General features: G+C 38.7%; 1 protein-coding gene across 1 annotated transcript in view; it reads left to right on the top strand.

The window, feature by feature from the left end:
* The window catches only part of STAB2 (stabilin 2), a 922,612-nt gene that overhangs the window by 433,077 nt on the left and 474,014 nt on the right, over positions 1-15,521 (top strand). Inside the window, exons 27-28 of the mRNA XM_044087850.1 lie at positions 12,041-12,136; positions 12,331-12,378. Of these exons, the coding sequence (XP_043943785.1) occupies positions 12,041-12,136; positions 12,331-12,378 (144 nt within the window). The remainder of the gene's footprint in view (positions 1-12,040; positions 12,137-12,330; positions 12,379-15,521) is intronic.

Genomic DNA, 15,521 nt, shown 5'->3' with positions numbered 1-15,521 from the left:
TATGTATATAGTCTTATGCATTATGGCCATGGGTTGTCACACTAGTCATGTAAGACAAATTGGGTTATCAGTGAGTGAAAGAATAAATGAGCACACATTGAAGTACCCATATGTCAAGTTTTCATTCTACAACATTCACATGAATTATCAAATTATCATATAATTAATAGGTTTCAGTAGATTCCTAACCTTTTCAGAGCCGTACTACTGTACTTCCTGGTCTCTAAGAATCTACATTATCAAACATCTACACAACAGTTCTGGCATTTACCACTGTCACTGTCTTTCTATTTTTAACTACTCTCAAGATACCCAGCTAACCTAATTCGAAGTCACTTTGTCGCCCTTCAGTTGCATAACACTTTCTTACAGCACTTAGTGGGCTTTTGCACAAGAAGATACCTCCTGCTATTAACTGATATACCCCTGCACTAATGTTGCTTGCCGTGTACTCTCCCGTAAGGTAAATCCAGCTAAGTACTGTGCATTGCCAGAACCTCATCACTCGTATTTTAATAAAAGCTTAGAAAATATATGCTAATATACTGCACAGTGACTCCTCTATAAATGTTCCTTCTAGTTTGATTTTTGCATTGATTAAAGCTTTTTAATTTCTTGCCACCAGAATATTATAATTTAGCCTAATGTTTGTCTTGCAGTTGTAAACATTTGAGATTATCCATTTTCAGTGCATTTTTCCTGCTTTTCAAGAGCATTGATTTACCCTGTGTAACTACTGAAGAGATACTTTAATTGTAGCTCCACTTAACTGTACTTTTTCAAGTGTAATTGGCATGTTCTGGTTGTTACATTTTATATTCCTGATATTAATCTATAGTAAAATGCATTTACTCTGCATTTGGAGACTTCTCTCTGATTATCCCCAGGAGCTGACCTTTAGTTCAGTATGGCTATCTCAAAGCAGATTTGTTCTTACTCAGAATCTAGCTGAGAGTGAGTAGTTTCAACTTTCCCAGTCGGAGCCAACTGACATTTTGACATGCATCTAATGTGACCCACAGCCCATGTTGAGCACACTTTTTTGCTGTCCCCTGATTTCTTTCTTCTTAACTAGATATGCCTTGCCCTTCAGGCATTTGATATTTCCAGTTAACTGACTGCATCATAGCAAATGTAGCTTTCTGGCATCCCATCAAGATTACGGCAGGGGCTATATGATATTGACAATGGCAGCGGATGCGATAGGTATGATAGGCTCCACCTACCCATTTCACCATTTTTGTTGGCATGCTCTGATTCCCTTTTAGGATTTCTGATGAAGTCTTAGCCACTATAAAGATGAAAGTGTTAAAACTGATTAAAGTAATTCTACTGGAAATCCATCTTTGTGTGTGTGTGTGTGTGTGTGTGTGTGTGTGTGTGTGTGTGTGTGTGTGTGTGTGTGTGTGTGTGTGTGTGTGTGTTTCCTACACTTGTTGTTGTAACAATTTGATGTTTAAGTGAAAAAGGTAAAGCACTAACTATACCCTGGAAGACCAGAGCTTGAATGGCAGACTGTCGTCCAGTAGAGCTTGGTGAGGGAGGGTGGTAGTGAGTGGAGGGAGGATGTGGTGGTCTGATTGGCTGCTAACAGCATAGGCCTGTGAGATGTCAAATACAGTTAACATCCGGATGTGAAATGCAGGTAACATTGGGAGCATGGACACATGGACGTGCTCCTTCCAAATCAAAGACTGCAGTTCTCACTAGCTATGTGGATGATAACATGCACACAAAACTGAAACACATTGTAGGCCATCAACGTAATGTGGGTGTTCATCTCAGCCATTAGGAGCAGGGTTCTGGCCTAAACAGAAACCACCTGTAGTATGCAGCAATGGATGCAGGTTGGGAAACACATACATTCATGGCTGCCTGGATAATGACTATCTCTGGTTAGCTGTTGCCATTATGCATGCTATTCCCCAGTGCAGGGAAGCAAATGGACTCAAGCAATGGAAAAAAAGCTGATGGCAGGCAGACACAGTGGGGAAAAAACAAAAGTATTAAAGCATAAGAAAAAAATAAATCCAGCATTCTTTTTTATATGTAGTTGGAGGTAGAAGGCAAAATATGCCACATTAAAGAATATATTATACATTTCTGTTAAAATGACCATTTTTTTATTAATTTTGATATTTTTATCTGTTTAATTGTATTTCTAGTCCAGTTAAAAGAGCATGATTATAAATAAATGCAAAGATGTAGTAATCTGCCATTGATATATAAGACATGTTTTGTAACTAGTTCTTAGGCTAGTTTAGGAAAACATCAGATGTGGATGTTAGATCTGAATAACAAGTGTTTTTCTTATAAAGGATTCTAATGGTTATTATTCTGCTGATCTGAAACTAACCAAGATCTTCCTTTGCATGAGCAGTGTAAAGAATCACGTGTGGTTAATGCATACAGCCTTCAGAATTGTTTTCCATAGCTCCATAATACTGAGTGCCCACCCAGCAACCCACTATTGCACTTGAGTAAACCTCCTGCTTGGCACCCATGCTGCACTCTGAGGAGGTCATGAGTTAATCCTGCTCCAACCTTGGCAGATAAGAGATTGTTTTTTTTGTTTCATCCTTGGCATTTAAGAGATTTGTATTATTGTTTTGCCATTCAATTAACTAGTTAGACTGCTACTGCATTATTTTTGCTTTATTTGTTGAGAAATCATTCTAAAGGTACCTAATACTTGAAATTGCCTTGTCAATGTAGTCTTTTTAAATAATTTTTATAGCATTACACTCACAAGCAATCTTTCTTGGTGTTAATACATAAAGAGGTTAGCAGTGCCCTGCACGCACACACACACACACACACACACACACACACACACACACACACACACACACACACACACATATCCAGAAAGTAAATTTTATCTGTAAAACTACCCTTAGAACTGAAACCTGTAACGAAGTCTGGCTAAAATAAAGCCATTGCACAAAGACAACCTTAGAGCAGCTGGTCTGCACATTAAACAGCACTACTATAAAGTCTCCGAACAATTTAACCTAGTCTAGTGCCAAACTCCAGACAGCACCCAAGGAGACCTCTCTCACTGACCTACAGTAGCCCACACAAATACAGGTCCAGACAACATAGATATGCAATTTTCAAATGTCTCCATAGCCAGCTTGGTAGATATGGGCATTTTGATACAATGTAGCAATCATGTCAAGTTCACAGTCAAGCAATTAATCCTGAATGAAATAAACACAGTAAACAAGAGATGCTCATACCCAATTACACTGGTTGCAAAAATCTTGGATATAAACAACACTATATCCACCACACACAGTGTCCACCAAACATAAAGACCAACTTATGCTGAGGCACTAAAAACAATCTTCCCAAACCTCAAATACCTTGTAAGCCTATAAATGGCAATGCCTGTCATCAACAATTTCTAAAATAATCACCAAAAGCAACACCAGATGCAACACATATGCCCACACCCATACTTCCCTTGACTACATAAAGAAAGACATTGTTGATCTCTCTGGATATGTGCCTTAGGCAGATATGTACCTTGAACTGAGCAACATTTTCCTTCACAGAGGATGATGCCACAGTATGAACAAAAGATGATTGACTTCAACAATCTGCTTAGTTTCTGGTTTCTTTCCGGAGGAATTCAATATTTATCAGCATGGGAGGACATGAATAACAAACCAAGGTGCTTTGCAAAGGATGCTCTGAACCTGTCTCACCTAGGCTTCCAAATATTGGCTAAAACTTTATCCACCCCTTTAGAGCCTTTTTTAGGCAATACCAAATTTACAAACCTAACAACATAGCAAGTGAAACCTAAAGAACCCTAAAGGTGCTGCTGCTCAATGCTAAGGGCCTAAACAAGAAAATCCACACACTATAACCACACCTGTGCCATTACTGAGGCATGGTTTAAATCTGCAGACGTACTCTGGCAGTGCATGGCTTCAGTGCCTGAGACATTTAGACCATTAGCTGCACAGACAGGGACAAAAGGTGGAGCAGTCGTAATCTATATTAGGAGCAACGAGCATGACTCTGGTCAAACAGATGATGTCCTGCAATTAATCTACATGCAGATCACCATAGACAAAGTCCCATACCTTAGCCTAGCAAGTTATAAGTTACCCTCTGTTGCCCTAGAATTCCATAGCTCATACCAAGACCTACTGCAGACATTCACTGTTAGACCACATATCCTATTCATGGGAGACTTTAAGTACCCCTCTATAGACCGGGAAAGATACACTGCCTCATAATAACAGGCACAATGATTCCAGGCCCTTATTAACACAAATACACTTGACAAGATTGTACGCACCAGAGGTTCAAACATACTGGACCTGGAACCCACTAATGTGGGAGAGTTCTGCACCCACCCCACCTCCAGTGTCACATCCTCACTGGTGAGGTTGGACCACAAAATCTTCTTCAAAATAAAAATGAACTCAGTATCCCCAGCAAACCTTGTAACAGTTATGAACTATTCTAAAGCAAACTACATCCTATTAAGTGATAGTTTGCCAAAATTCACTGTCCCTCCCAACCCTCATTTCACAGCAGCCTATGTGGAATTATTTACAGAGACCCAGTACAACTGTGTAAATGGCTGTGTAGAGGCTGCCGCACCTACTAGAAGTAAACCCAAAAGAAACTCTTAAAAAAAACACTGGTGGAATCCTAAACTTAATAAGGTATATAACAAAAGGAAAAAAAGTCATGGCTAAAATCAAGAAGATCAACTCACATAATGATAGGAGCTCTCTACTTAAACTAAACAGGAAACTAAGCGAACTAATTAATATCAACAAGGCCATTTATGAGGTCAAGAAAGCCTCATAGGCTAAAAATAACCACAAGGCTTTATACAGCTATGTCTCAAACCTCAAAAGCAGCACACAGCATGAGCTGAACTGGTCGTCAGTGGTGCCACATTCACACTGACTAAGCTTCAGTAGCAAATTTTCTAGCTGACAATTTCAGCTCACACCTCGTCTCCACTCCCTCCCTGCCTCTCCCATGAAATACCTACTACCATAACCCCTCAAACTGTTAACAGGGAACAGGTGCTACTGGTGTATACTAAGGCCAAAAACACAGTCTCAGTGGGCCCTGACAATATCCTGGAATGCTTCCAAAATAGGTTGAAACAACTTTCAGCTCTAGCCTCAAAATAAGCTTTGTACCATGAGAATGGAGGACTGCAATGGCCGTCACACTTCTCAAGGGTGGACCATCAACTGACCCCTACAACTACAGATCTATTAGTTTGACTAGTCTAATATGCAAAGCCATGGAATGAATTATCATGAAAATGATCAACAAAGATATAGGAAGACTTCTGACACTGGACCCCATCCAGTCTGGTTTTGTCAAGAGAAGGTCATTCTACTACATCTGGTAGACTTCATTGAGAAGGTCACCACCAAGGCAACGGATGAATGGAAAACTGTGCATACCACCCAATTGGACCTGGCTTAGGCATTCTGTACAATATCTCACTTTGGCAGTTGACAAACTCACCAAACTGGGTATAAACCCCTCCATAACATGTTGGATTGCCAGCTGGCTCACAGACAGGACCCAGGAAGTCAGTGGTGATACCACCTCCACTAATAGACTGATCACCAATGAGATACCTCTGGGCTCCATGCTAGAACTGTTAACTGAGGTAAAGGGTAATGTCAAGGGTCTTTGGCTAAGTTCACAGATGACTGCAAATTTGGAACTATAATAGAATCCCTCCAAGACACAAAAATCATACAGTTGGGTCTAACACAGACAAATGAATGGTGCCAAAGTCACAGATTAAAGCTCAGTGCCAAAAATGCACTGCAGTACCTTTTTTTGAAAACTGACACCCAGGCTAATTACACCATCAATAAAATACCCATAAGAGTTGACTTTGTACTTAGGGATCTGGGAACATATATAGACAGTAATTTGGCCTTTGTCCAACATGTGCCAAGGTAGTAAGAACATCATTCTGTGTCAGCAAACTTATATGTAAAGGCATAGCATACAGTTCCAACAAAGTCACAGTGCCATTTTATTCTGCCTTTATCAGACCTATCATTGACTATAATGCCCCTTTCATCATGTACTTGGCCATACATATGCAACAGCTAGAATGCTTACAAAGATTCCTTACCAGCAGAATCCAAGGTAAGAACAGTGGCAAAACTGCTAGATCCAAGGTTTTAAATTTTGCTTGTGGCATTAATAAAACATGTTGGCAAGACAGATATGTGTCTCAGAGGATCCCCGTGCTCTGGAACAGTCTCCTCATCCATGAGAAGCTAAGTCCATCCCTAACCCTATTTAAGTGTAACCTTGACCAATGGATGGGAAATTGAAAATTCACTCCAGGTCTGGCCTCCATGTCTGTAATAGACAGAAGCAGACAGTAATGCCCAAACCAACATACCCCCTACATAACCTGTATAACTTCCTAACATACCCCCTCCTAATAAACAGCCATGATACATGCAGACACAAATGGGTTTGATTGCACAGTTAGGGTTATAAAGGCCCTGGTAGTGGTCATTAGCCTAGTATATACCTACAAAGGTTGATCATTAGGCATTAATTCACTAAGGATTAGTGCACATCCTTACAAATGAATGCATTTCCACTTACATCATAATAATACCTGACAGAATTGTTAGACAGTTCTCATTTTATTAAAATCAGCAACATTTCTGATTAAGTACAGAGCTTATAGTTGGAACACTAGTGATAGAAACTCAACTTTAGGTCACAAATGAAAGACTCCAGGATGTTTGCTCAGAAGATTGAGATCTCAGTAACTTGGGGCATCGTCTTTCCCCAAGATAAAGCAATCTCTGGCTTATTATACATGAGTAGAAGGATTTGGGGAGCACAAACCCAAATTACCTCTTTAATTTTGTAATTGAATTTACTCTGAACCTGTAGCTTAGGTATTTCTGCAGTCAGTGTTATATATTAGCAAACCGAAACAACAGATAAACTTATGCTTCAGGTGCACTTCAGGGATATGCTAGTATGGGAAACCCTACTGGGGGATATTCTGTTTTGTTTCATTCTTGTGAACCAGAATTTTTAAAAGTTACTGCTTCTGAGCAAGTCTTTTGGAGGTCAGTCTGTTCACAACTCATTGTTTTAAAAGAAAAAGTTATTTATTTTAAAATACATTAATGCCCAGAGTACTGTGCAAGAATGTTCATTTTAAATACCTTATTAACTGATTATGTTTTTATTAGCCCTCAGCATAAGAAAAAAATATAAAATGATGTCCTTGGGCCCATTCAGTTATTTGCAAATAGACAGGGAAGGAGTGGAGGAAGTGTCAGATTTGATTTCCCTGGGCTCAGAGATCCTTCCAGACAGTGATTGCAGCCGTGATATCAAAAGGGGGTTGTTTTTTATATGGAAAGTTATGCCATATCTAGACAAGATTTTAAACAGCAAAGACTTGACATTGTGAATCAAGACCATTTAGTTAAAGCTATGATAATGTAAGAGCTAGACTGTAAATAAACCTACGAACTAGAAAATCAATGTTTAAAAATCAAGTGTTGGAGAAAACATTTGGGAATTACACAGAAAGGAAGAGGATTAAACCAGTCAATACATGAGGAAATAAATACAAACTGTTCTCTGGAAGGCCTGAAACTCAAATTCAGATAATTCAGTGACTGGATTCAATTAAAAAGACATGCTGGGAAAGATCGAAAACCCAAGAAGAAGAGTGCAGCAGAGGCTAAGGTAGGACAAGATTATTGAAGTAATAAGTATGAACTTGCAAGTTTATTAAGAAGCAGTTCTTGACAGACAAACCCATTGCACTAAAGTCCTTGAGGTCACAGAGTCTGATTCAACTAAACTACTAAATGGCATTACCCCCATGAAGGCTGTGTTCAGATACCAGAAATTTTGGTGGTTTTAATACAGTAAATACTAATTTTTGTCATATGTTATTTTTTTTGTGTGTTTCATTGTTATTGTTACTGTTCCCCCGCACAAAGGTGCAACTCTACCAAATTGTCAAACTACAGATACATTGCTATCCTACCACCTCTTTCCAAAATATTAGAAAAATGTATTCACCTGCAACTGTTAAGCTACCTCTTATCGAATAACCTGTTATCCAACACACAACAAGGGTTCTGTCCCAACCACAGTACAACTACTGGCCTTCTAAGTTTCACCAATACCACAAACCAGCATAGAAATGATGGGAAACTTGTATCCTCTATTTTTCTGGATGTTTTCAAAGCTTTTGATACTGTTTCCTACAAGAAACTTCTTGATGAACTTTCCAATCTAAACTTTCCTAGCATGGTTCCATAGCTACCTGTCTTGCAAGTAGTCAAATGGCAACAAAAGCTATCAACCCTATTACCTGTCAAATATGGTGGTGCCCCAAAGTTCTATCCTAGGGATTCTACTTTCACTATTTTTACAAACCTACTCCACACATCTTCTTGTGTAGCTGCCATAGTGCAATACACAGATGACTGTACACGTATCTGCACCGCACCCTCCCTAAAACTACTTGTCATTATTATTACACAGCAGTCTTTCACAGCTATCAAATCCTGGCTATCTGATTCACAGCTGATTCTGAACCCTTTTAAAAGTCAATTGATTCTCTTTCATCCCAGCAAATCAGGAAACCCCCCCAACCCTGTTACAAATGCATTCCTCAAATAACACCTTAATAACACCTGTATCCCAAACAAAACTATCAGGTGTTTTAATTGACAATAACTTGAAATTCGACCTACACCTTTCACAGTCAATCAGGAAGACACATATTAAACTCGGCTCGTTGTACAGAATCAAGCCTTTTCTCACTAACTACTCTAGAGAGGCCATAGCCAGAACATATCTTTTCTCCACCATACTGTACGCCTCTCTTATCTTCACAAACTTAAGTAAAACCAATTTAGCATGACTTTAATCCTGCTACAATAAAATAGCCAAACTCGCTTCCATCTTCCCATACAGGTCTCACCATTGCTTAGCCTTACATCTACTAATCTGGCTAGAGCTGCCAATTATTTAACTTACACTTAACTCTCTATCACTCACAGGCTGGTACACCAACCTGACAAAACCTCTGCTCTTCAACTAATGCTTCAGCCTCATACAAACACTCACCCAGTTTGCTCCTCAAATAAATCTTTAATACAGGTCTCTAAATCCACCAATAAAGCCAGTTACTCTCTCAATTCTACTTACATCTCCAAAACATGGACTTCTAGCCTTCAGGCCAGCATCACTATTGCCAAACACACTCAATTCAAAAATCAACTAAGACTTTTCCTCAGTAATAATTGACTTTGTTCATGTATCTGTCCTGGCTAAACCCTTTCCTCAGTCTATCAGCTTCTCAACTTACTGTCCTTCCACACCACATCTATCATGTACAATTTTGCTTATTTCTTTTACTTTCCTCCTATCCCCTTCCACACCTATAACAATTCATCCATTCTAACCTCTTTCCACTAACTCACCTTTAACTTCTCACCTTTGCTCTCTCCTATTCTCCCTCTCCCATTAACTCTCCCCTCTACTCTCGCCACATCCCCTATTTGTACTCTACTCTCTACATATCTTACTACAGTCACATTTCATATTTCATAGTCTCTTGCCTCCCCCTTCTGATGTTCTTGTTCATAATTTCCCATACAGTCCAAATTTTCCAGTGTTCGCATCCAAATTCAACTAAAAACCATCTTGATTTACATTCACTTTAATCATTGTAACTGAATGTACTCTGATGGTTGGTACCTTTTAGTGATTATGATGTGTCTAACTAGTATTCCTAAACATTTTTGTATTTTGTATTTCTAAATGTTTCCTGTATTTCAAAATATATCTATTTCTAAATGTTGTATTTCTAAATACGTTTTACTAATTTTGGAGCTTTTCTGTCTAGGCCTCTGCTGAAAATGGGTACTCGCTCAGTCGGACTATCCCAGTAAACAAATGTTAAATAAATAAATAAAATAAATATACTTCTCCTTAAGTTTCCTATCTCACAATGTAATCCAGCCATGCAGTGAGAATCTGGTGAGTACCCATAAACTAGAAGTAAAACCTTGGTTATAGGAGACTAAATGTGCAGATTGTGCCATGTTCAATTGTGGAATATCTGAATGGTCTATGATGGTCAGCTGGTATAAGAATATGTGCTGTGAATGTAGTGACTGTATGATATGCAGCGTGATGTATATGTGAAAGCACTGTTTTGTGAATGTGGTGTAAGTAATGTTACCCATGAGGTAGTAGCTTGAGACAATGTTTGAAACAGTAATAGAAGAGCAGTCTGAGTGTATAATAATTGGTAGGAGTATGCAGCTAGGTCACGAACAGCCAGTCTGAGTGTGTAATAATTAGTAGGAGTATGTAGCTAGCTAATGGATGGTCAGTATGAATGTGTAATAATTGCTAGGAGTATGTAGCTAGGTCTTGGACGGTCAGTAGGCATGTGTAATAATTGGTAGGAGTATGTAGCTAGGTTATGGACAGCCAGTTTCAGTATGTAATAATTGATAGGAGTATGTATCTAGGTCATGGACATCCAGTCTGAGTGTGTAATAATTGGTAGGTGTATGTAGCTAGGTCATGGAAGTTCAATCTGAGTGGATAATAACTGGTAGGAGTATGCAGCTAGGTCATGGACAGTCAGTCTGAGTGTGCAATAATTGGTAGGAGTGCGTGGCTAGGTCATGGACAGCCACTCTGGGTGTGTAATAATTGGTAGGAGTATGTAGCTAGGTCATGGATGGCCAGTATGACTGTGTAATAATTGGTAGGAGTATGTAGCTAGGTTGTGGACGATCAGTCTGAGTGTGTAATAATTGCTAGGAGTGTGTAGCTAGGTCATGGACAGCCAGTCTGAATGTGTAATAATTGGTAGGTGTATGTAGATGGGCCATAGACAGCCAGTCTGAGTGTGTAGTAATTGGTAGGAGTATGTAGCTAGGTCATGGATGGTCAGTATGAGTGTGTAATAATTGGTAGGTGTATGTAGCTTGGTCATGGACAGCCAGTCTGAGTGTGTAATAATTGGTCGGAGTATGTAGCTAGGTCATGGACGGTCAGCATGAGTGTATAATAATTGGTAGGTGTATGTAGCTTGGTCATGGACAGCCAGTCAGAGTGTGTAATAATTGGTCGGAGTATGTAGCTAGGTCATGGGTGGTCAGCATGAGTGTATAATAATTGGTAGGTGTATGTAGCTAGGTCATGGACAGCAGTTTCTTTATTCCTTCCTCAGCAACAGTGCTGATCTCTAAACAACTCTGCACAGGGATGTGGAGATGGAGCTTCCAAAAATGGAATGAAACTCCCCTCCCCAATAAAATAGCATCTGTTTTGGTAAATTATTATTTGTCTGAATGTTTGGTTTATATGATTGTGTGTGTATGTGTATGTGTGGTGGATTGCATGCATGTGAGTAGGGTGACTGTGTGTGTGTGTGTGTGTGTGTGTGTGTGTGTGTGTGTGTGTGTGTGTGTGTGTGTGTGTGTGTGTGTGTGTGTGTGTGTGTGTGTGTGTGTGTGTGTGTGTGTGTGCACATGTACATTTCTGTGAGCTGGAATGATATGTATATGAGGACTACACGGACAAAAAATTGCAAGTATTATAAAAGAAAATGATTCACAGTATCACTTTTCACATCATCTTATTATATTCCTAACTATATCCCCACATATTGATTATCTGTGTGTGTGCTATACTTAGGGGTGGGGTTGGTGTAATGGTTAAGGTTTTTACCTTACAGATACAAGGTACATGGTTTGATTCTGACCTCTGATTATTGACTAGGCTTGTAAGCGTCTGTAGACTGATAGCCTAGTATTCACTAATTAAGCTAAATGTCTTTGATGATTTTCACCAGTTAACCTCATTTCGTTTTAATTTGGATTCATTGTTGTCTGGCAGTAACTTCTGCAGTGCATACTCTTTCAGTGTTTTGGAAAGCAGTAGTAAGATGTCCAGCATAATGATTTGCCTAATAAAAAAAATCTCTTTTGAACCATTTTGCAAGGCTCTGTGCTTTAATGATTCTCCTGGAACATGGCAATGCCTTTGTCCTCAAGGATATTCCGGTGATGGCAGCATATGTTACAGCAATGCAGCAAATGTAAGTGACTAATTTACATACCAATAAGTATTTCCAAAGCATCAAATGAAAATCATCAGTAGCCACTTGTTGTTTTCATTAGTTACATGGGGAATAAAATAATACAGAATCTAAGCATCAGTACTTTGAGTTTGGACATTTTGGCAGCTGTCTATTATTTTAATGATTGCATTTGTTTTTCTTCCTATTTACAGGAACTGTCTTACCTCTCAGAAGCTAATCGATTCAAAAAATGGCTAGAGGTAAATAAATTAGTGTTTCCATTATCAAACATGTTTGCTGGACAGGGCATGATGTTTCTATTAAGCTGCAAATGTTCCCTACACTAATTTTCTGTTTTGTTGTGTAGCCACTGTAGATCAGAGTATGTGATGTACCTTTAACAAGCATTCCAGTCAGTGGGCATGTGCGTATAAGTACTGAGCACGTGCAAGCAAGAGTGCCATTTTGAGTGAGCAGCCAGAGAGAAAGCATATATATGTGTAGCAGTCAGTCAGTTAGTTTGTTTAAGTTTATCGTTCCAGTCCTCCATCCTGATCTGTTTGTGTATAATAAACTACTTAAACGAACACCCATCATCTTATTTGAATACACAAGATGAGCGACATGCTGTCAGAATGGTTTCCGCAGTCAAAACCATGAGGTGCATGGTCAAAAATGGAGTAATATGCAGAAATGGATCATCTGAAGCTCAAACGACTCACAACCAGGTCAGAAATGAATTTCCAGCACGAAAAATTGCTTAAATTATTTTTTACGCAACAAATATAAAACAAAGCACTCAAAACTTTCAAAATTAATTTCTAATTAAACAAAATGTCTGAAACTGCGAGATATTGATAAAAGTATTCTAAATAATTATGAAACCGTTTGAAACAATATTCGAATCACATAAAATGTATAAAAGAAAAGGAAAATGACCATACTTTTTCACAATGTACTGCTTTTCCAAATTAACTAAAGCTATTTGAAATATCCAAAGTGTGCAAAGTGTTGACGTGTGTATTGTATTACAGTACAGTTATTTCACAAAGTACAGTGAGTTCAAGGAGATTTTGTGCATTTGAATATTATTGCAAGTACCTGGAGTGCACACATGTTCGTAGATAATTACAAAGGCCAAATTTGCATTGTGTTTAAATGTAATTTTTTCACATGGCAGAAGGATTTCGTAGACCCAATCCCCCTGTGTTTGATAACAATACTGCAGAAAATTGGAGAGTGTTTGAGCAAGGGTATGATATTTTCATACAGGCTGCTTTTTCAGATAAAGACCATCATACAAAGCCATTTATTCTGCTTTATTTAGCTGGGTCAGAAGCCATGGAAAGGGAGCATTCATTTGTGTATGCACGTGCTGTGTTTGCAGATGAGGGGGAAGACCACCATATTGCAGTACTGGCTGAAACACAGGAAGACCCAAGTGCTTGAAATGTAAATTTAGAGAAATATGCAACCCCCAAAGGAATATTACAATGGAAGAACACATATCTTACACAAGAGATTAAAAGCCAAAAGTCTGGTGAAAATTTTGCAGCATATATAACTGACTTGAGAAATAAGGCTAAAATGTGCAGATTTGGTGAGCTGAGAGATGAGTTGATACAAGACAGGCTTGTGTGTGGTGCTAATAATGATGCAGTGAGAAAGATTTTGCTTCAAGACAGTGATTTAATGCTGAACAAGGCCATAGAGATTTGTCAGATATATGAGCACACAGAAAATCACATGAATATGCTTACAAATAAGAAAAACATGTTTGCAATATCTTCCACTGTGAATGTTGATAGTGTACATAAAACTAAGATGAAACAGAAGTATAAATCGGAAGGGCTCATGGGTGCTTCCAACTCTAATACCAACTGTAAGCCAATGAAATTAGTTGCAGTGCCAAGCCTCATAGTCAACTGTCGTAACTGTGGTAGAACCCACAAGCCCAAACGAGAAAAGTGCTTAGCTTTTGGTCAGCAGTGCCACAGATGTAAGAAGTGGAATCATTTCAAAAGATTTTGTAAATCTAAAGGGGCACATTCTTTTATTAAGAGAGCGAGAGCATTCAAAGAGGCAAGTTGATCAGTTACAAAGCTGTGACCCTATTTTTTTATGTTGATGGTGTGTCTGTGCTTGGTGAAACAGTCACTGCAGTAGATTTGTGGGCAAAGAGTGAAGTATTTTGTACTATTGGCAACAATGAGAGACCTGTAATGCTTAAAGCAGATACTGGTTCAAAATGCAATGTTATGTCAGCAGAAACATTTGCTAGAGTAAAAGCTGAAGAACAACTTAATTTGACAAAGTGTGCAAAGCTTGCTGCTTATGGTGGTGAAGAAATTCAAACCAAAGGCTCAATAGTGCTTTCATGTTGCTCTGCTGGGAACAGCTATGACTTGCAATTGTACTTATTCAAGAGACACGTGCAGTCATTATTAGGCCTCAAAGACAGTTTGAAAATGGGACTGATTTCATTTAATAAAACAGTTCACCATGTAAGCTTGAATGGTAACAGCACAAATTTCACCCAAACTATTTTTTCTGAGTATGCTGATATTTTTGAAGACAAACTTGGCTAACTCCCAGTTGTGTACTCCTTGAAATTAGACCACAAGTTAAGCCCAGTCATCAGACCACCATGGTAAGTTCCATTAGCTATGCAGAGCTGAGTCAAAGCTGAGCAAGTCGGAATGGTGCACCTAGGAGTAATTTATCCAGTAAAAGAACAAACTGAATGTGTATCTTCCATGGTAGTAGTTCATAAGAAAAGCTCAGATGATATTAGAATATGTATTGATCCAAGAGATTTGAACAAAGCACTAAAACAACCTTATCATCCTATGCGTACAGTCAAGGAAGTTGCTGCCCACATGCCAAATGCCATTTTTTTTCTGTCTTAGATACAAAGAGTTCATTTTGGCAGAATTTGCTTGATCAAAAATCTTCATTGCTAACTACTTTCAGTATGCCATTTGGAAGGTACAGATTTTTTAGAATGCCATTCGGAATAAATTCTGCCAGTGAAGTCTTTCAATATGCAATGGAACACATTTTTTCTGGCTATCCATGTGGTATAACAGTAGATGATATTCTTGTAGGAGAAATGGTGAAGTCGAACATGATAGAAACCTCAGGAATATTCTGGAATGTGCTCATAAAGTGAACCTTAAACTGAATCCTCAGAAATGTAAATTCAGGCTAAGAGAAGTTACTTATGTGGGTCATTTCTTTACAAGTTCAGGCTTACGACCAAATCCTTCCAAGCAAACAGCAATTCTTGAGATGACAGCTCCCAGCAACGTCAAAGCCTTACAAAGTTTTCTTGACATGGTCAACTTATTTAGGCAAGTTCATTCCAGATTTGAGTCAACTTTCAACACTGCTAAGAGAGCTG

Source organism: Protopterus annectens, chromosome 11.part0 (genome assembly GCF_019279795.1).
Source record: "Protopterus annectens isolate FY-2018-M chromosome 11.part0, PAN1.0, whole genome shotgun sequence".
Lineage (NCBI taxonomy): Eukaryota > Metazoa > Chordata > Ceratodontiformes > Protopteridae > Protopterus > Protopterus annectens.
Note: the sequence above shows the minus strand (reverse complement) of the source record. Positions and strands in the feature narration are given on the sequence as shown.